This window comes from Populus nigra, chromosome 8 (assembly GCF_951802175.1).
Source record: "Populus nigra chromosome 8, ddPopNigr1.1, whole genome shotgun sequence".
NCBI lineage: Eukaryota > Viridiplantae > Streptophyta > Magnoliopsida > Malpighiales > Salicaceae > Populus > Populus nigra.
The window spans coordinates 20,447,033-20,470,247 of record NC_084859.1 but is presented as its reverse complement, the minus strand read 5'-3'; the positions used below and the strand labels follow the sequence as shown (position 1 = coordinate 20,470,247).

Genomic DNA, 23,215 nt, shown 5'->3' with positions numbered 1-23,215 from the left:
CTTTGAATCAAATCAATTCTAGCTTTTTTAAATTTTTTGAAATGATGATATTTTGATGTTATTTTTTAAAAGTCTAAAATATTTGAAAGAAAAAATTAATTTTTTCAATAACCCTATCTTGATCAAGCTTTGAGTCAATAAATTATGATGGATATATCCATCAAACTAGACCAGGTCTTATTACAATACTTCCAATACAATATTTCCTTATTCGCAATATATATATATATATTAAAACTCACTATCACGATAATATCCACGGGTTCCACTCTGGGAAGAAGCTAAATGGGCCTCAATAAAAGAATCGATAAAAAAGAATTGATACAAAAAAATCCCAGAAGGAAATTTTAATCAATGACAAGACCAAGCAACCGTGGCCCAGTCCAAGGTAACCCAAGACAGTAACTGGGCTGCACCGACCACCTTGTCAATCTCATATTCTGGTCAGCTCCAATGAACAGTGTCTGTGTGGACAATGTTGGCTCTGCGGGATGAAAGATGGGTTGCAGAGAAAAGGGACCAATGGAATTGCATTTAGCACAACACTCTGATCGCTGGTAACACCTTCTTTATGTTTGTTCTTGTTTTTTCTTTCTATGTGATCATGTTTTGCTGCCTATTGAGCAAGAATTAATGCAATGTAGGATAGGACAAGGCAGAGAAAGAAAAAGATATGTTCTTGTAAAAGGGTTTTTGATTTGAGTTTATTTTCTTGACAAAAGATGTTGGCTTTTTAGGCATGATGTCTTTTCCTATGCTGTATGTTTGTAAAAAGTAATTTTTTTTCTGGAGATTGAGATGTTTGTTTGTGATTTATTCAGCACCATGCTGAATATGAGCTATAAAATCGGTGCTGTGGTCTGTGTAGGAGGGTGTGGCTGGTTGTTCTTGTTCTGTCCTTGTTAAACTGCTTAGCAAATGCCAATCTTTGGTATCTTGATAAAAAATATCTTTGCTACTGAAGTTCTTCAAGACTATGTTTTGATTCGGTCGTCCCCTATGTTCAATGAATTTGGGATTCAAATTCTCAAAAAAGATCATTCTATTATGAGCAAAAGTGGTTGAATCTTGTTTTTTCAATGATTAATTGGCATTTGCTGGCTAAGCTGAGTCTTGGTTAACAGAAGAAATGAAAGGAGACAAGAAGTAGGATGCTAGGAGTGTATTGGTTTAACTTCAAAGGTAATCACATTATCTTTAGTTCATTGTAAGTGATTGGCATAGTTTTTCTGAGCAAATCTATTTTGTGAGTCTTGGTGTCACAAGAGGCTGGTGCATTGTGATTGTATTGAAGAACTTGCTTTTTAATACTGCAAGTCATGCATCCTCCCTGCTTTCATTTTATGCTTTTAGCATAATTCTACTTGATCACCAAAGATTTCTGTTCTTTGGACACAGACAAATCAGATCATGTATTGTTCATGACTGATATCTGCAAGAGAGCTCACTGTCTGTTTGGTCAGACATGAATGTACCGCGCTCTTTATTGGGTTTACTTCTCTTGCTCTGATATGCAGGCTAGAAAATTGAAGATGATTGGACAAGCTTTCCATAAATGCAACTGGGACAAGTTGAGTTCTTCACAGTGCTTGAAACTGCCATATTGAGCACACTTAGAGAAATCTGATTGGTTTTGGAATTAAACCAATGAAACTTTGGAAAATGGATGACCTTGCATTGGACTTTATTTATTAGAAGGCTTTTTTCAGGCTTTTAAAATAATTAGCTTTTCTAACATGAAAACAGTTTTTCTAAGTGTAATTTATAGAACTAAAACAAGATGCATCCCCTAATTTGAAAGTTGTACAGTGATCTACACAAACCCAAATTTATGTTTGATTTATAGGAAAAACATTGGTTCATGTCTTACCCTGTAATTGACTGAAACGTCTAGCATTGGCTAATTTATTTTGCATTACGAAGATACAAACCTTGTAAATTTTTGTAATGTGCATACATCTAAAGTTAATTCTGTCAACATTTATATTCTCTACGCTATTATAGGAATTGTTTTGTGCTTGGTTTGCCACAAGGCACTTAAATTAATCATCAAGTAATATTTTTCATTCTCTTTCACTGCAACAAAGATTCTAACTCTACAAGACTAGGCCTTTTGGTTTTGGCTTGATCACTTTTGTAACCCTGTTCCTTTTTTAATAATACATCAGCTCTTGCCTTGTTAAAAAAAGGAAGACCATAAAGGTCCTTTTTCAACTATGTTCTTAGATGTATTTCTTCGAAACCACTTAATTAATACAAAGAAGGGGAAACATATATTAAATCGTATCTTATTCATGTAAATATTTCTTTCAGAATATCTTAGCATATTTTCTTGCTAGCATGTAAGTGTGGAATGAATCAATTTCCTCTTAGGAATAAAACTTGGCAATGAAAATTCTTGAAAGCAACTTATGTTTGAGTTTGGATGAGCAGAGGTGGCCTAAGTTTGGCATATGCTAGTCCATTCTATCTCACATCACATAATTGTGTCTATTTCTTCCATTGTTGTTCTATGTTTTAGCCTTTTAATCTGCTCCTTCAGATGTGTTTTTGCGTGTGTTTTTTTTCTCATGAAGTCTACATGTTAAAATGATGCTAGCCTACATAAGTTTTTTTTCAATGTGTATTAACATTAATAGAAGACATTGTGAATTGTTTTCTTTATTCATATGCTTGTTTTAAGTGCATATCTTTGTAACATTCTAGCAATTTATAGCTATATCAGATAACCATCTTTTGCCCTTCCTTTTCTCATTCATTTCATATGCTTATTCTTATACAATCTTTACTTTCACATTCTTGGTAGCCATGCTAAGGTTTGAAATTATAGTTCTGTGGACTGGATTGCTGAAAGCCTGAAGAGCTTTTAATTTCCATTGTATGAAGGCATCACAGAGATATGCATCTCACTTTTGAGGGGAAAAAGGAATAGGAAGAAGTTCTAGGCCAAAATAGAAAATGCAGCGGCAATAATTTTTGGGTTCACACTGTCGTTTTAATCTCCAGCATTAAATGTTATCTCAGTATATACATGTTCTGTTGGTAGCAGCCCTAAATTGATAATTCTACTGCTGGTTTTACATTTTCATATTTTTATTGTGGACAAGATGTTGTTGAACTGCAGCCCCTCTAGATACTTATTATCTAAGGGAATACACAAGTTCTACTTGTGCCATTTTTCTTATTCCACAATTGGCAAACAGAAAATTGTCTTTTTGCACTTGGTGGATACATCTAGATGTTTATGTCACCGCCAAAACTGGTTTTGTGGATTTGGAAGCTCTTATAGAAAATGTGGCAGGAAGTGTTAATTTGGATAGTTACTCTGTAATCTTTTGCAAGCCATGCACAACACTAAATATATGCTTTATGAATAAAAAAACTCAAGAAATTATGTTGAATGATATGCTTTTAGTTAGTAGGAGATTGTCAGGAGCCACCCTCTTACGTGGAACATGGAAGCATATACAAAGTAGTATTCCAGAGTTTAGATTTCTTTGTAAAATGAAGAAAAGAACTGGGAAACACATTACACCGTGCTAATCTTTTTTTAGAAACAATACTAGTACTCAATAGTGCGTAGGTATTGTATTTTCATAGAAACGATTTTCCATTTTTGTAATTTTTTATGAATCTGTTTTCATTGTTTCAATAAATATTTATAAAAAACCTAGGTGCACTTGCCATGCTATTCAGATAGCATGCATGCATTTGTGCTTACATGTGCTTAATTAGCATTTCATTGTTAACAAGATTAATGCATCCGAAGGATTAGTCATTTAGAATTAATTTACTTTCCTAGGAACAAATGGTTTATGTGCAATTTCCAATAGAGAACTTATTGGAATAATCAATAAAACGGGAATGTAAATGTATAGTTAGTAGTATTGTACCATAGTCATCATTGGAATTGGGACCAAACATAGCTCTCAATGTGGAAAATCAAAACAAAAACAATCCTCATGGTGGCTGCATATTCCATTGACCACTGGCCAATGTTATCTCCTTCATGAGGCTTGTCTTTGCTACTTGATCTAGTCAAGTGTTGATTTAAATTGCTTGCAGTATGAAAGATAGTAAATGGTTTATTTGATATGTCAACTCCCATCACATGCATGCCCTATTAAATGTAGGTCCCTTATTGTGTGAATATTCTATATTGAAGGTCCTTAATGCTCAATGGAAAATTGGAGATTTACTTTATTCTGTTGCAATTGTCATTGGTAGTTTGAGTGCTTTTGAAAAACAAAAGGAGGTATTCTGGACCGATAAAATTATGGAGATGCCCATGTCTGCCTTATAACTTTTTGCTTGAATAATTAAGTACAGTGATTACACAGAGAATGAACTGTATGAACCATTGAAAGCTATTCCCCAATAGTCTGACATATAGATATGCAAGAATCTCTTAAACAGCATGTTGCCCCCTTTTGAGTTCACTTTTCATTAGATCCTTTCACTGTGGCTGACGGTGGTTGAATGTGAAATGAAAATGGGGAAGATTCATTGCACTAACCTTACCCAGTGAGAAGGCAAGCATTAGAGAATCATGGAAAATTATTTGTAGGACCATTAAAGTACAAACTTCACTCATTTTTAGAGAATTAAAGGACAGTTATATAAGGTTACAATCCCGCATCCTTGGTAAGTTATGTATTAAGGATGCTTTACCTGCATGTATAGAGAGAGACGGGTCTGTTGGAGAACAATAACTGTCAACTCTTTGCATTTCTGATGATTTTTATAATAACCATTTCCTTTTTCTTTTTCAAATTATTGTTCTGGTTAATAAAGGATCAACCATGTATGATGTACTCTTCTTAAAACAAATAATCTTCTGTGTGCTTGGCTGCCAATTAGTCAAGTTAGTGGCTGAATAATCATGTGGGGGATTTTGTTGAATGATATTGATTTGTGATTTTTCTCTCCAGAATGATCCCCAAATAGAAACTTGACTTGTCTAGGTTTTTCTGTTCCTTTTTTTTGGCCACTATAGCTTGGAAGTTTGTCATTGGATTGCAGTATTGCACCTAATAAATGATGAGATCAACATTGGAAGAAAGCCTTAAATACAGGGAACACAGGGTGAGGAAAATGGAGATGATGCATGTGCTTTATATATATACATGCTTGGTCTTGGGAGAAGTTGGATATGACCCATAGGTTCTTGCCTCTTCACAGCTGTTGCTAACTTTCTAGTCTAACCCTTTTGATGTTGATGTGCAAGACATTGTATAAGCTGATGTTGCCGTAGTAAACAATGTGCGAATGGATCTACAACTAGTACCATGCTAATATTGTTTTTATTGAATTTTGTCTGTGGCTGTAGCCCAGTTTCATGCTGCTATATGGCATCGTGTCATTGGTGTGTACTGATTGCTGTAAAAGTGGATTAAGACATCTGAGGTATGTCCATGATAGAACATTATACCATCTACTGTTTATAGTTCAATTATTCTCTCTTATTGGTTTTCTCCATGCTTTAAATATCCGGAGCAATGGGACCTGGCACTTCTTTTGTCACACATATGTTAACTCTTTATCCAAGAAAATATATCACTGTTGTCTTTAGAATTAGAGTCATTGTAGGAATAACCAACACTTAATTGCAAAATCATTACCATATACATTTCGTCTACGACTACTGTTCTCCAGTGGCTTTTACTATAAATAATAGTTAATATTGGATGGCTTGTTTGATGGAAAAATTTCAACTAGCTCCCGCAGCATTCTAGTTACAGTTGCTGTTTGTGAGAAGACAGGAGACCATGATAGTTATCTATTTACATGGGTTAAGGCACCTTCCTCACATGCCGTAAGGGATTTCTGCTTTTAAGATGAATAATGGCGTGTTATGAGAAAGATATTGCCTTTTGAAATATTCTCTGGCCAGGGGCAAGTATTGCCAGGGGGTCATAAGTAGATTTTCTTTGGGAAAAAACTTCCCATTGTGGGCCAAAGTGGGCTTTCCATTCTTCATGTGTAGTGTAGTGGGGCAGATATTGCTTCATCCCAAGGCGGGCTATTTCACAAAATTCTAGAATTCTTTTATTCTGAGTTAAGATATGTTCTAAGCCATCAGTTCCTGTGGACGAGGGCACTGCAGAGGTAAGGAAAGCCACCAAGTAGAAAATATTTTCCTCTGGAATAACAGCAGAAGTTCTGTTGTCCCATCTGAAATCAGAATTAATAAATCAATCAGTCAACAAAAAGTTGGAGAATTCACAAAATTAAACTTAATTCTTTTTTCAAACCGTTACTTTGATTTGTTAACTGGGTAGATAAGGACTGGACCGTTGCTGGTGTCTGTGAGGATATTGCCAAAGACTTCGTCAGCAAAATCGTTTATTTTGCTTTTGGGTATAAGAAGATTGAGCCATGGATGTGGAACTTCCCACAAGCCCTTGGACCGTAGTTTGACCTCAGACACATGAACTCTATCCAAGAATTCTATGTATGGAACTTCTGTTTGGAACAGTGTTGATGTGATGTATCTTAGTTGAGACAACAAATTCCCGACTTCCTGCATGATAAAAACAGATTTTGAGTAATGCCATTTTATTAACTAGTTCATGGTTTCCTAAGCAGTTTACTTACATATGACAACCAAAAGATAGTGGACCATGCGCTCACCTCATTTAGTGCATCTGCCCTGTCTCGGTTGAAGTATTTGGCCAATTCTAAGCAGTATAGAGTTCTTCCATCCGAATGAAACTGGCTAGCTTGAACTGGGTCTTGGGGATTGAAAGATGACCTCCAGTTATTCAGGAGGCCAGTCCTGTTAATTATCACAAATCCTTCAATGTAGTCGAACGTGTTTTCTGCACCTATCAAACGCTCTTGGTCTGTGGCAAATGTTGTAAAATCCGAGTAGAGAACTCTAATCCATTTCACCTATTCAAAATATGAAATTGTGCTGTGAGAAATGATACTTACTACTATCGGCATAATTTCATTCTCCTGCATTAATTTTGTAAAACTTCCGTGGATGCAATGTTTATGCTTTTACCATATCAGGTGCTGGTTCCAAGGATATTCTTGCCCGAGTTATGATGCCAAACTGACCAAGTCCTCCAAGAACACTGTGAAATAGGTCGCTATTTTGCTTCTCCGAGCAATTTAGTACTTCCCCTTTTCCTGCACTCAGTTTCAGTAATTTTACATAAGGATTTGTGCGATACACATGATTTTTTTTTCATGCTATTTTTTCATATTTGTGTGTGCTTGTGAACCCTCGTGTTTTATTTTTGTAATTGAACATCAAATTATTGGCAATGGTCAAAGTATCTTATGTGGAACCAAGGTCTAGCACAGCATGCATAGCAAGGACGTCATAAATACTTCACTCGACCCTGGTCCCATTATGCCTAGATTGAAATTATCCATTTGTGATGCGTACTGTGTTATTGTTTTTCCCTTCTTTTTTAATCTATTTTCGAAATTTTACTAATCTTACTTTAACGAACCTGTAACAACTTCCATCTGGTGGACATTACTGATCTGAGGGCCATGCCGAAATGCCTGCCCACTAACCCCAGCATTAGACAAAGTACCACCAACAGTTAAATGTAAGTAGTCTGTCCATGATTTTGGTGCTAACCCATACTCCAGGCATTCACGCAGGATATCTATCCATAACTCACCGGCAGAGGCATCCACATATGGATTGTTTCCAGTGTAGACATGCATTTTAGGGCCTTGGAGTGATTCCATGTTGATTACAACTCCTTGGTGGGCTTGTGCCTGACCCTGGAGTGAGTGGCTGTGACCTCTAGCTGCAACTGTGAGCTCTGAATTCGGACCCATCTGCCAGATATGCCTTATTGTAGTGGCAATATCAGAAACCGACTTTGGATATAGTACTGCCAAAGGGAGTAGCTGAAACCTATTGCCGAAGTCTTTGGCTGCATGGTGAACTTCATCAAAGCTGAAATGACCATCAACGGATAGGGTTCTCAATGAAGAAGGGTTGCTGGAAAAACAAAGGTTAATTCTTAGGGTCATGCAGCACAGGAACAAAATCATGAAGCTTCTTATGAAAAGCATATTGGTTTGTTTGAGGAAGCTCACTGGTAGATATCTTTTTTTTTTCAGCTTGAAAGTTGAGGAGACGAAGGTGTTAAGCTGGTTTTCCTGCGCGTTTGTTAGCAAAAAGGCTAAAGGAGTGGTATGGAGGAGCCAAGGAAATGGAGGGTCGAGGGGAGAATTTAAAGGTGAAGATCTTGGATGGCTGAGTCAACCAATATTCAGTTTAAAGAATCCGTATGAAGACTGCCTACTTGTTAGGACTTGCTTTTGGTTCTCCTTTTTGTGCTCTTTTATTTATAACAGCAACCATCAAACACAGATGCCAAGTTGAAGAGAAAAGTCACAAGAAAGAAGATTTCACAAATCTTTGCACTTTTTTCCAACAGTTGCAACCACAATCTCACCTTTTCACCAAAGACAAACTTGTCTAGAAATTTATCTCACTTACCATGTTAAGGAAACGTTTTCCTATATCTAGAAAATGGAAATACCCAATGGCTTCACGGTATGCGTATCTCCACTGCCTCTGATGACAGGTATGCCCATACCTATGTCTCTCGTACATGAATTATTATAGGCTATGTTTTTGTCGCTGTCCGAATGTAAGCATCGCGTATCTGCATTGAGATCAGATGAGAGCCTACGGGCCTCCCTTGGATTTATTTGAAGGGGAGGGATGATCAGGTGGGGTATTTATGGGTCCATATAACACGTGAAATGCTAATCTTTGTGTGCTTTGTGGGGTGAAGGGTTATGATTAGTCATGTTGGGACCCTTTTGAACCAGTTTGAAGAGGTAGGAAGAAGAGCAGAGTAGATGGGGAGGACAGATTGAGGGAAGCACTGAAAGACTCTTCTACTTCCTCTCTGTTGTTTATTGTTTTGAAGCCTAAGTTCCCAGCAAACGGACAAGTCCGAAGGATTCTCTTGTTTATTTGTTTGCAAGTTCAGTTGAATTACGCTAGTGCAATTATTGCCTTAACTTTTTTGCAACGAGTTGCATAACAGCACCAAGATTTGCACTTGGAGAGGGAAGCATCTTGCACTTCCCTTAGTATTGGCACTGAACTTACCATGTCATGGTTCTGCACTGCTGAAAAGTGGAGGCCAACTAAGCACTAGTGTAAAAGGAAAAACAGCAGTCAAATTTGAGCAAGGGGCTGTTTTTTTGTAGTTGGTAACTGGTTCTCATGGAAACCGAAAGGGACGAAGGAAAGGAATTCAACATCTTCAAAATTGATACATCTCGAAAATTGATCTCCGGAAACCCCTCGTGTGCTTCCACAGAACAATGTGCTTTAGAAGTTACTGCTTATAGCGCATCTGGCCTTGCATTTGATCACATTCTTGATTGGGATTAACCAAATATTAGCTCATTAAATCCTGTTAACACATTACGTGATGCCAATGCGGCACCTATTAACAATAATTAATGGGTTCCATTTCACTGCACAGGAGGGGAGCTAGCTATGATCCAAATGTTGGGGGGCTAAAGGAGAAAATTTTAAGAAATGGCGAGGACAAAATATCTGAATAGAAAAGGGATGGATTTGAATTGCTAAAACTAATTAATGAGGGCTAAACTGAATTTTTTTTGTAAAGTTTCAGGGGCCAATTGCCCCTCCATGTCGGTATGCCCTGGAGATCGCAATGGGTGTGAGGGTTTGAGTTGGATTAAAAAATCTAAATGAATTGATTTGTTTTTTTTAAAAAAAATTAAATCAATTCAAATTGAATAAATAAACCAAACTGATTAGTATGGTTTGATTCATTTCAGTTTTACATTTATTAAAATTGAATAAGTTAAATTTGAATTAATATTTTTAACCAATTTTAATTTAATGAATCTTTAGTTTATATCAAAAGATTCATATCAAGCTTTTTAGTTTATTGCATTTGGTTTGAGTCTGAGTTTTTTTTGTTTTTAAAATTTAAAATTAAAACCAAACCAGAAATCATGGTTAATTTCAGATCAATTTTTACAAGTAGTCTGGTCAATCTAATACCAACTAATCAGATGATTTTTATCCAAGCAAATCCTGTTTGAATAATATTTTTCCGTCGTAGAAACATCTTCTATATATTTATATGCATCTGTATTATGGAATGGTGGAGTTTCTTTTACTGCTAGAAGTTGTTTAGGTAAAGTGAACAAAAAACTTAATGGGAAGAAAATGGCACAACACAATGATACGAGGAGGAAAACAACGTGAAAGAGACTGCATTGACAAATCAACTACTGACTCGCACTTGACTCCAAGTTCCTTGAAGTGGATTTTGACAACATTTTTGAATAAAACAAGGAGGCATTGTCTCCAAACTCAGTGTCCTAATTAACTTGGACTTGGGTCTTCTTTTGTGGGATTATAATATTGTAATCTCATGTTTTTGGAGTAGATATTGCACTCAAATACCTCTAATTATGGGGGCTATGGTGTGAAAGTGTAGTGTGTGAACATGTTGTGACATTGTTCTTTTCATTTGTGGTGGAAAACCTAATCTTTGATTACGTGCTTTCTAGAAGGAGACCGACCATTAATAAAGAAAACCAGGCATGATTAACAGAGCTTAATGATGGTTAAATGAGACACTCCCTATAGCCATAAACACTTATCAAGGGGGCCTTCATGTCCATTGATGCTTCAATCTTGCAATGCATAAGCCTCTTTACAAGTCAAAAATTGTCTAATTCTACTCGTACATTTGTCATCTGAGGATCGAGGGGACGGCTAGAGTGGTTCCCATGCCACCTTCCATGGTCATGTCAATATTGTAAAATCATTAATAAAAACAAATTAGTGACACTAAGCATGCCACATCATACTAACTTAACGATTTGATTGGCTAGTCATATGTCGACGACAAACCAATAATAACTCGACAAGTGAGGGGAAGGCCACTAAGTTGGATGTGGTGGGTTGATTTCCACGTTAGGGCTCAACTCAGTATGATTATGATAATCTTAATCATGCCAAATAAGACTAAAACGATTGCACTTAATTAGAGGGGTTGGTAGGGTACAAAACCAAAAATTTGATTTAAACCCTAGAGGTTATGAAATCATACTTATCATGTTACTTCTTCCCACTTTTAATCCACTTTAATCAATGTTTCCTTGTCTCTCTTCTCGTTCATACAAGGTTAAAACTAATAACTGTGTGTAATCTCTTGTTTTGTCGTTCATGGGCTCTAGCACTGTAGACCTAGCTAATCAATGTTGTCCAAGGTAGCTAGCTAGGTTAAAAGCAACAACAAAAGAAATCCATCCACGTGGTAAAAGCCAAAACTCATGAAATTTGTATTGTTTCCTTTGTGATATTTCACTTCTACATTCATGAATGACAAGGTGACTGATGACTATCAGTTTTACTTGGAAAATTTTCAAGTGTGATATGTTCTTCATGCGCGTGTTCTAGACATTGAATTATTAACTGTCACAAATTTTTTGACTTCAAATGTATAATACTTGTGAACATTGCATGGTGCATGCATCACTTAGGACTACGTTTGAAAAAATCATACAATTAATATAGGACCTTAATTAAAGGTTTTTTTTTCATTAATGATAGGTGAATCATAATGTATAGTGGAATACTAGTTTATTTTCAGTGCTAGGTTGTGGGTTAAACTAAAATTATTCTGAAAATACAAAAAATACAATAATTAAGTCGTAGGAAATTTTTTGATATTATCATTAAACCCGATCCTGCAAATCAAGTTTAAAACTTTCAACTCGAGTTCCTGTCAAGCTTGAGTTTTTAATTAAATCATGTGAGAATTGTTTTAATGTAATTCAATTAACTTGATGTGTTTTAAAAAATAACCAAAAAATAATATAAAAAAATATTGATTTCAAACTTAGTAAAATCTATTTTCAAAGCTGGATTTCCATATACTTGCAAGGGGATGCAGACTTAAAAGAAACAAATCAAAACACAGTATCATGCCAACATGTTTCCAGGAGGCATAATTTCTTTTGTGCATATATACAAAATGAAAAGGCAAAACCCATCAATGAAGGTTTCTAAGTAAAACTTTCAACAAAATGATGATTAATTTTCTATAAATCAATCTTTGCTAAACCTTTTTTATTATTATTTTGATGATTCTTTATATTCTTTTAGTACATTTCTTTCTCTCAAAAGTCAGGAAAAGTGCATTGTACAAGTGAAGAGATGAACTGTCCAGCATATGAAGAAAACATAGACTTGCTCAGCAAGTTGGTTTTTAATTTATTAGGCCAACTTTTTCCCTTCATTTTAATTACTTCAATTTGTTCTCAAGCAATGACGTCCGATATATATATAAAAAATAAATTAAGACTGCTAGCTAGCTAGGGTTCTATACATGCCTTTCTTAATTTAATTTCTTGTCTAAATTTCATTTAATTATGGTAGTTTGCATGTGGATAGCTAGCTTTATGTGAACACTATGCTATTAATATTCGTTATAGAGAAAAAATTTAAAGAAAAGGGTTTTGTCTAATATTTTCGCCTACTTTTTATAATAAAGTCCTAAGAGAGAGGATCAAAGGAAATATAGTCGATAAAAACATGAGTACTTTAAAAGCGTATAGTGAGCTCCTTGTTAGTACATCTCAAAGTGCCTTTGTACTTGAAATCCCAAAGACAATAGAAGCAATATTCTTGGTTTACTGCTACTAATTTAATTCACATCCAACGTTTTCTTCCAACATCGTCTCAAATATGAATTTGAAATGATCCGGGATGTGTTTAGAAATGTAATCGTTACTGTTTTTTAAAATATTTTTCACTTAGAAAAGCATTAAAATAATATATTTTATTTTTAAAAAATTATTTTTAACATCAGTGTATCAAAATATTTAAAAATAATAAAAAATTATTAATTTGACAAATAAAATACTCTCTTCATGAATCAAAAAGAGAAAACTTGCACCGTCTCTCTCTAGCACATTAATAAGAGATAGTAAAGTAGCAAAATATTGTGGAAACCCAATCGTTATTTTTTTTTATATCTTGCATTAATCCAATTTTCTTCGTTATTAAGTCAATTACATGTATGAATTTTCTCCTTTTCTATTCGCAATCAAAAGGAGTTAGTGATCTTTGGAATGATTGGAGAAATCTAATGAATTTTAAGATTCAATACGAACTCATTTAAAAATAAATTCCAATCTCATTCAACAAAAATCAAATCTATTTGTAAACTAATAAATAGAGAGAGAGGGGGAGAGAGAGAGAAGAAACGAGCTACAAAGTATATATATATACACAAACCGAAAGGCAAAAGAGAAAGCCAATATCCCACCTTCAAGGGCATATGGTATCCTGAACTAGTGCAAAAGGAAGGAACCATGGGAACATGAGCTTAGGTGAGCCTCTCTTTCCATCAGCTTATCATGCACTTCTCTTTTTCAGCAGCCTCTGCATGCCCTAGAATTTAGTCTATAATGTTATAAATGGTTCTTGAACACTTGGATTTTCTTCGTCTTTTGATCTTCACCACGAAATTCACCTTCTTTTTTCTTCTTCTAAAGTCTCTATCATGACAGGTACTATTGAACATGTAAATAGTCAACACCAACATTTGTCCTACAATGGAGTTTCTGTGCATTTCCTTTCCTACTAAATTAATTTATCTTTTCGGTCACATTTAAGATATAAATGATGAAAAACACGCAAGCCATTACTTTAAAGATTTATGTCAAGTTACACGTTACTATATATTATTGCATGCCCAAACAAAAACAAATTTTGTTGTCATGGCTCATGAGGAGGATAATGGCTGTGTGTGTGTGTGTGTCAATATATATATATATATATATATATATATATATATATATATATATATATATATATATATATATATATATATAATACGTAAAAAAGAAAGCCATATTCATTGGCTTTCAGAGAAATATGTTAATTATATCATACAAAATACTTGTCTAGCTAGCACAAAAGACTTGTATTATTAGTGAAAGGCAAAGATAAGATCCTACGTAGCAGTTTTTGTGCCAAAAACCCTACCCCCACTTCTAAAAAAAGGCACCCAAAAAACACACTAAAAAAAAAAAAAAACTTTAATCCCTTAAATATGGCTTTAGGAAAAGCGGTGATTTAAATTGTTACAAAGAGAGATTGCTTCCTTTTTTTTTGTTCTTCTTTCACCAATGGCCTTAGCCGTTCCTAGATCTTGTACACTATTCTTATTGTGGCTTATTAAAAAAAATTATTTTCTTGGATGGCAAGTAAATGCATAAATGTGTAGTGGATTATGCCCAACTTGATATATAACTGCAAAAAAAAAAAAGCTTTGTGTTTGATTCAACCATATATTGATTTACATGTTAATCTACTTTAAGAAGAACAAAATTCTATCATAAAAAACAAAAAAAAGAAGAAGATTATCATGGATTTATGTATAAAAGATTACAATTACGGCAATATTGGGAATTAATTCTTATTATTTGTTTATGTTTCTTTGGTCATTTTGAATTTAATTTGTCCACTTTGATTTGTGAGCAGTACTTTTTTGTTTAGCTCTCTCGTCGGAAGCTTTTGTTCCCTTAATTAAGTTGCTTAATAATGCTTAACACAACGAAAGAAAGAGATAGACTTGAATCTTATGCTAACATTCCAATCATTCTGAGATTTCTAACCTATTTTACTATGATTATGATTAATTAAGCAAGAGAAAATGGATCATTAATTCAAAGGCAAGCCTTTAGAGCTTTGTTGCTTCTAGCAATCATTCACTAAACTTGATATGGAAACATACATAGAGCATCAAAAACATAACAATCAAGTTTGATATGGACTTGACTTAATCACGCCCGCCTTGACTGTCCCAAGACATGTATCGGGTCCAATACAACACTACAATGACACTACCTGATCAATTCAACCTTTGAATGTCATTTTCTTGGACCAAATTAATTTAAAACATGTCATTTTCTAATAATACAAGTGTAAAAGAGGATGATTCCCGCAAATCTCAAATTGAATGTTGCCCTAGACTCTTAACACGTACCATCAAGAAATAAGAGTGCTCTCTTTTGAACCAAATAAACAGCATGGATTTGTCTGCTATATACTTGTTTGAATGACTTTTGAAAGTATTCTGCGCCCTTCAAACGCTCTTTGCATATTTAGCCATCAATATCTTTCTCTTGTTCTCTCCCTTTCGAAGTCGATTAATTTTGAGAATCCATGTGCTTGTTTCGAGAATCCATGTGCTATCCCTGAGCATAATGCATGTAATTGTTTTGCGATTTGTCTTCATACACATAATGTATTTTGAGAGTCCATGCATGTGCAATCATCCCTGAGCATTGGTTTAAGTCGAAGACCAGTCAATACTGTTAGAAATCAAGGACATCTTGCATATAACAACAATGGTGGTATTCAACCAAAAAAAAAAAAACAACAATGGTGGTACACATTCACTTTCACAAGTGGAAGCCGTGCCCTTCAATGTTAAATTCTTATGTCATAAAACTTGATGCGTCCAAATCGTCTCGTTTTCCAAATAGTACAAACTTTAAAGGGGAGAAAAAAAGAAAAAAAAAATGTAGAAAAGGAACAAATTTGTGTATAGAATTCTTGTAAGCCTCCTCCTGTAAAGCTGAGATGAGACGACTTGTCCAAGAAGTTGGAACCTAAGAGAAATAATTGAATACTCATAGGGTGTGTTTGAGAGTGTTTTTATTTTTATTTTTGGAATATTTTAAAAAATGCTTTTAACCAGAAAAAAAATATTAAATTGATGTTTTTTAGTGTTTTTTAATGGTTTTAATGTATTGATATTAAAAATAAAAAAAATCTATAAAGATAATTTTAATATATTTTCAAGTAAAAAAAGGATAATAATAATTTTTTCTTAAAAAATAATGTAATATTATATATATATATATTTTATATATATCAACTATTTCTACCCAATTATTATCTTAACCACTATTTCCACAAATACTATATTGGATATTGGTGATGGCTATGAATTCTTTTTAAAAAAAGATATAACATCACCATCAACATCATAATTGATGTATCAGCTTTTTATCATCATTATCATCAATAACACTTTTCCACCATCTCCATTACTTTTTTTCTCACCACCATCTCTCATGGTAGTGACATTGATTATGTTTGTTTTGAAATATATTATTGTTATTATGACCTCATTATTAACTTATCATTATCACCACCACTATCATCATCATCTTTATTATTTGTACTATATTAATGATTAAATTATTTTTTAATCACTATTTCTTTTCATCTTAATAGTGTGATGTTAAAAATAATAAATTTTGTTTTGATTTTTTATTACCAGTATTGAAATTGAAATCTCATAGGATTCCTTAATTACCATAATGAACATTTCCTTTTTATAATCAAAAGACACCTTATAGAATTGTTCCATCCTATCACATTCATGTGTGAGGTGAATATTCCAATGTATTTGGGGTTATTTGGAACCTTGTCCCAAATAGTATTTTTTAAAATTTTAATTTTTTTTCTTAAATTTTACTTTTATTTTTTAAATTATTTTGATATGCTGATAATTAACAAAAATTATTTTTAATTATTTTTAATTTCACAAGAATGCAATGAGAAATGACTATATCAGTCGTATAAATAATCTCTGGATCAATCATATTTCATGATCAACATCCAATAAACTTTCCAATAAAAAAAGAAAAAAAGAAAGAAAGAAGAGATATGTGAAAAGGGTGATGTATCTGATCCCTCGCTAGTTGTGGCTTGAATTGATAAAATGGAAACGACCTGACAGCTGTCGTTCGATATTCCATATGCATATGGGCTGGCAGATCAATATGTGGGCCGGGCCCAAGCAAGGAATTGACAAATCTCTAATTTCGATGCTTTACCCATAAAAGTATTCATGTTTGGACCAAAGTGATTTTTCTGCCTTTCATTTTCTTTCTTGGAATACCATTTTGTTCAGTGCTATTAAATATGCCCGACAGATCGATTTGGCACCGGAGACCTGTCCTGAGCCTCATTTTTTAAAATAATAATAATAATAATAATTAAAGCTTAATTTCAATTTATTTTTTATTTTTTAAAAAAATATTATCGTTTTAGTTTTTTATAAAAAATATCTTGAAATTATATTATTTTAGATCAATATCTTGAATTTAATAAATTTGACGTTTGGAATCCTTACAAGAGACATCACATTTTGCCAAAAACAATTACTGATCAATCATTGCAAGCCATGGAAAAATCTCTAGGGTTTTTGTTATTTTTTAAAGTGTTTTTTATTTAAAAATACATCAAAATAATATATATTTTTTATTTTTAAAAAAATTATTTTTAATATCAGCATATTAAAACAATCTAAAAAATAAAAAATATTAATTTTAAATAAAAACAAATTTAAATTTTTTAAAAATACAGGTTGGACCGTGTTTATAAACGATCCAAAAACCCCATTATAAAGTGCTTACACACCGTGAAATGAAAAGCACACACTAAGCTTCTTTTTTTCCCAGTTTGGTCCCCAATCAGTTTTTTTTATTTAGTTTTTTATTCTTTGATCATAACTTTTTAATTTTTTTGATTTTGTCCCTTGATTCTTGGATGACTCTTCAAATTAGTTCCAAATTTCATAATTTTATATGCTGTTCGTTTTACCTTTTATAAGTGGTAATATCATCCACCATTCTTTTCTATTTTTCTATGGTATCATGAAAGAAATAACTGGTAGATAAATTTGATAGCCAGTGATAATATCAGAAAACAATTCTGGGGCTTCGAGCTTCAGTGCCCAATGAAGTTACGAGACGACCAGATTCATTGCTTTGCTGTCTGCAAAGACTGGGCTTCCCTTGTCTCCAAAATTAATACTTTCTCCCGCAAACACTTCATAACAATGGAGGATGATGATTATTATCCGATCAGCAATCTCCTTTCAAGAAGGTGTTTGAAAATCTTAAATCTCTTGAAGTCAAGCTGAGCTTCCGCCAACCCTATCATTGCTACATATTGATGTTTGAACATTCGGCTCCTGTATATTCTTTTCATGATCTTTATTTGTTGATAACGAACTTGTTTCCTCAAAATCCTATGATAAATAAATTTTGTTTCCTCCAAAATTTCAATTTAATTTTAACAAAAAAAACCCTCTAAAACCGGTTTCATAGCAAACTAATTCATGAAAAAAAAATTGTCAATAAAAATAATTTGCACCACTTGATAAATATTATTTTTGAATGATAAACTCACCACATATACATGATAGGTAGGTGCATGCATCCCTTTTGATTATTTATTTATTTATTTTGAAAAATAAATAAATCAATCTCTCCAAAGTAGAAGCAATGGAAAATAAATATAAAGCTTTTGTATTGAAGGTTCAATACGGATAACCAACATATTCATTAAAACCGATTCAACCTAACAAATCGAGTTTATTTATAACTCATCTACTCAGAGATTGATTTAAACTAGAAAACCACTTTTTTTTTATTGTATAGAATAATAACTATGATAGTAATACAATATTTTGATTAATTCTCATGTATCCGCCGAATTATAGGAATTTGTAAAATAAACGGAAAAAAAAAGACGTTGGAGATTTTATCTTTTTATTAGTTATAAATATGTTAATCTGATATGAGCAAACGTAAGTAACAAAAATTTTCAACCCCAGCTAGGGCAACATCCTATACATCAATATCTCCGGGGCCTTTTTCTTCATTCTCGATAGTCTCCTAAATATGACAAGATCCATTCAAACCAAGCAATGCGGCAGGAGCTTAGATCACAACTCTGACGAGTTGGAAGACAAATTCAGCGAACTACCAGAGGATATAATCTTCACAATCGTGGAAAAAATCGGAGATACCAAAACCCTAGTTCTCTGCTCAGCTGTATCGAAGCAATGGCATGCCATCGTCTCCAAAACCGAAACGATCTCTGTCAGAGTACTCCCATATCCAAGCTGCGGCGGCGGGTTTCCGTGCTCGGAATCACACAACCACCTTCCACCATCAGAATTTCCTGGTCTCATGAAAGTGTTTGCCGAGGTGAAATCTCTCAAGATTAAGTTATGCACTTTTCCAACTCTTAACCCACGAAATCAGGTCGATAACTTGTTGATGATTAAGGCCATGATTTATGGAGATGATATCCGCATCGACAGTTGCTACGCTGTTAAGGTTGGGTTTTTACGGAGAAGAATGATAGTAGCGATGGATACGTTTTTTAACCCCATGTTGAGTCAACATCCAATTTCATATGCAAGTGACGTATGTCTTCATATTATATTACGGCATCGTCCTAGAACTTTGAGTAGCATAGTGATTTCTTTCGTTAAGATGCAGGATTTTTATGGAAAGAAGGTGTTTATGACCAGAAAGATGCGGGATTTGTATAATGGGAAGGTGTTTATGACCAGAAAACAGTTGGATGACTTTACTAATTTGCCACCAAACGCAAGTGTCGAAGATTGGCTTGAGGATGCTCGGAATTCTATTTATCAGCTTAAGAGCTCTATAAATAATATTTGGTCTAGAGATGAATTGTGGCATGTTAAACATTGGGAATCATTGCACACAGGAGATACAGTGATGGGAAAAAGGTATATTGATAACCCCACTGTTTCGGAGATGTTCGTGAAAGAATTACTGGGGTTTGCCAAAGACGACGATTGCGATGAGAAACAGTGAATAGTAAGATTCGATCACTTTACTTTACTTCTTGTTCTATGAGATGATCATCACACTCACACACACACACACACACACACACACACACATATATATAATTATGTAACTTCAATGGAATTAGAAACTGTTTTTATTGAATATTGAATTATTTTTTACCGAAATTCAATAGAAATTAACATTTAACAGTACGAAAAAGAGAATTAAACTTTTTTTTTATCTTGGCTTGTTGGAATCCTCTGATCTCTACAAGTGCTAAGTGATGAAAATTGTAATTTTGCGCTTTGATGTTTCATTTTCATATATGTACCTGTAGTTTTGAACTTTGATGTTTCATTTTAATTAGGGGCTACCAGGAGTTATGGATTGGAGACAATATCTACAACAAGCTAGGCAGGGCATGGCGCCGCAGTCATTAGGGATTAAAGAGAAATTCAAGCTTCACATGAGGATTGCATATGTTGTTTAAAGATTCTCATTGAATCTTGTGTTGTGACCTTATAAAAGAATTAAGCTTTAGTTTTTAAGTATATTCAGTTTTAATAAGTAGTTGGAGATATATATGAAACTATACTGCAAGTTAGTATTTTATAGTTTTATATTTCATATTTTAGTTTCTATGCATGCATGCGTGTCTTGAAATTATGTATCACTTGTTTTTATATACCTAGCAAATAGTTTTGATGAAAGAAATTCCACTTCCTCATGAGTTTCTCTTGAACCGGGATCTTTCGACGTGACTTTATCCTGCTGAGACTCCATTTTTCACTTGATCAAAATATTCAGAATTTTTACTTTCTGTGAAGAATTAGATTCAGTAGTTGGGGGCTTATGGCTAACCGATATTGCACACCATTATTTAACTATTGCAATTCTTTTCTTGGTAGCGGGTCAGATTGCATTGAGGAATTAATTGTGGGGGAGTTGTCCTGTGGTATTTTGTGGGGAAATTTGGCTTGCTAGAAATAAATTGATTTTTGATAATAGGTGCCAAATTGAAATATGGATTTTAGTTTGATTTTTCATCGTCTAGTTTGATTTTTAGTTGGATTTCGAGAGCTTTACTGATTTGTTAGACGTTGCTCTATCTTGTGCTTTATTTGTTTTACACTTAATTAACTTGTATATTCTAGGCAGAGAGTGCACAGCTATGGACGTTGAACTGATGGCATAATTTCATTAAAAATTCATTAAGGCACAACAATATACTAATTAATAAAGCTCCACATACCGTTTTCTTCTCTGAGATTTTCAATGTTTTTTATAAACTTATCAATTTTTACTTTGGAATGTCCATAGTTATTTAGGAGAATCCAGGGGAATCTAACTTCTAGCAAACTTATTTTATGTACCAGATGAATAATTAAAAAAAAAAAAATAGTGTTTTGTGAAAAATAGAAGGATATATTTAATGTGGCAGCCTCTCTCTCTCTCTCTCTCTCTCTCTCTCTCTATATATATATATATATATATATATATATATATATATATATATATATATATGAATAGGACAACATGCAGATAATATTATAGACCACACTACACAGAATAACTCTATACAAGTTAATTACAATATTTTATATAAGATAATACATTTCATAATATAACCTTCCAAGCTGAAGGTAGAGCATCCACATGAAGCTTGGATTGTAAATGAACAAAGAAAAAATGAGGTAACAACTTAGTAAAAACATCAATGAGTTGATTCTTAGAGGATATGAAGTGAATCTGAATCTTTTTTTTTTTTTGCTACTCTAATAAAGTAATAATCAACGTCAACATATTTGGTACGAGTATAAAAATTCAGATTAGTAGACAAACAAGTATCACCCAAGTTATCATACCAAATAATAGTGACAAAACTAGAAGAGAAACATAAATCTGATAAAAGATAGTGAAGCTAAAAAACTTCAGTAATGTCATCAACTAAAGCTTTATACTAAATTTTAGTGGGGTGTATATTTACACTATAAGATACAGATCCAGTATTAAAATACTCAGTTTTCTTAAAAACTCTTCTAAATGTTTTTTGAAAATTAAAAAAAAAACTCAAAATTTTTAACTTAATTTTCTCTTTCAAAAAAAATAATAAAATATTTTTTTTCCTACATAGGGTCAAATCTTAAAAGTCTTCCAAGCATGATTTCATTAAAAAAAAAATGCACCTTTCTTATATTTAAAAAAAAACAAAAAATAGATATCGTAACTAGCTAGTTTATGATTATATGTTAGGATTTAGTTAAAATATTAAAAACCATTTATCAATTATTTTGTTCATTTTATATTAGGATTTAGATGTAGACTTTAATATTTGAGGGTGTAAAACTATATAATATAGTACACCCTCAGGTATTAAACATACAGAGTGCAAAATAAATATAATGCTAAAATTTAAATTTTAGAATTGTTAGAATTGAACTCAATGCGATAGAGACTCTCTTACGAAGGGAAAATTGCCTTATAATTTAGAAGAAGACCAAAGGATAGGAACTTAACCTAGAAAAACAATCAAACAATAATACAACTCAATTACCTTAGGTAGGATACACTGGGGGTAATGCGTCTTCTTTTTACATAATCAGTTTTTTACTCGGACTCTTGCAGATCATTAAGTTTCCTATTAACTTCAATACTAGATGGCGACTCATAAATTTTATAATCAAAATTTTATAAGTATACCCAAAAATGTTTCCCTTCCAACACACCTCATCATAAGGCTTATTATAAAAAGCGTTGTCATTCGACATTGCCCTGTGACAATTTTATTGTTCCACGTGTATTAAAGAACTTAATAAAGCTGAAGTTTTGTCAATTCAAAAGCTTTCTTTTAAAAATTAATTGTTGTTATGTATCTTTAAAAGATTGGATTGTGAAGTCTTGATTCATACAATGCAATTACTTGAATAAAATGAAGCAATAGCACGAGGTTAGGGTAGTTACAAATTGATTTCAATGACATCTCCAATTCATATAGAAGCTGCTATGGTTGATTGGTTATAGTTCTCTTTTATAGATTTATAATTTGTCTGATTTGTCTGTTTTTAGTGAGCTAACATGCCATGTTTCATTTGTAAATGTATAGCTTATCTATAGTTATTTTTTCTCTCCTGTTTAGCATTGTTTTTATTGGCTAAATCAGTTGATTAATAAAAATATTCTCTCTTCCATAAAATAAACAAAAATAATAATAATGGTTGTAACTAGAAACTTTCCCTCGGACTTGGCTAGCTATGCATGCCAAATCATATAACTGACTTTTAACTAAAAGATGTCCTTCAACAAATTCCGATAGGATTTTTCCTGGAATATTTCACTATAATTAGCAATTTAACTGGACACAGCAAATTGCAACACATGAGAGAAAAGAATAGACATGGAGACTCGAGATCTTTCAGGATATTAATTGTCATTAGTTGTTCCTCTCTGTCTGCTTAATCTGTCGTAGAAATGGCCATATATAGCAATAGGTCTAGATAATTTCTTCAACTTGGAAACCCAAAGAGAGATC

General features: G+C 33.2%; 1 protein-coding gene and 1 long non-coding RNA gene across 3 annotated transcripts; one reads left to right on the top strand and one right to left on the bottom strand.

Moving 5' to 3' along the window:
* Positions 1 to 274: 274 nt before the first annotated feature.
* LOC133700667 (uncharacterized) lies at positions 275 to 9,009 on the top strand. 2 transcript variants are annotated; one of them, XR_009843461.1, is made up of 6 exons: positions 275 to 557; positions 1,125 to 1,182; positions 1,518 to 1,570; positions 5,330 to 5,406; positions 7,018 to 7,986; positions 8,095 to 9,009. It is a non-coding gene; the product is annotated as an uncharacterized LOC133700667 (long non-coding RNA). The 2 variants fall into 2 exon arrangements; XR_009843460.1 differs by lacking the exons at positions 1,125 to 1,182; positions 1,518 to 1,570.
* Positions 5,584 to 8,181, bottom strand: LOC133700666 (cytokinin dehydrogenase 6-like). The gene is made up of 5 exons (XM_062124261.1): positions 7,467 to 8,181; positions 7,010 to 7,137; positions 6,634 to 6,894; positions 6,261 to 6,523; positions 5,584 to 6,174 (listed from the first exon to the last, which is right to left on the bottom strand). Exons 1-5 carry the CDS (start codon positions 8,044 to 8,046, stop codon positions 5,853 to 5,855), a joined length of 1,554 nt encoding a protein of 517 aa, XP_061980245.1. The 5' UTR covers positions 8,047 to 8,181; the 3' UTR covers positions 5,584 to 5,852.
* Positions 9,010 to 23,215: the final 14,206 nt, after the last annotated feature.

Bases quoted from the DNA above. Each gene is read 5' to 3' on its own strand.
- LOC133700666 (XM_062124261.1), bottom strand. From the start codon at position 8,046: ATGCTTTTCATAAGAAGCTTCATGATTTTGTTCCTGTGCTGCATGACC. The intron at 6,895-7,009 runs GTAAAAGCATAA...TATTTTGAATAG, and splicing joins TGGAACCAGCACCTGATATG to GTGAAATGGATTAGAGTTCT. The intron at 6,524-6,633 runs GTGAGCGCATGG...TTTATCATGCAG, and splicing joins GGGCAGATGCACTAAATGAG to GAAGTCGGGAATTTGTTGTC.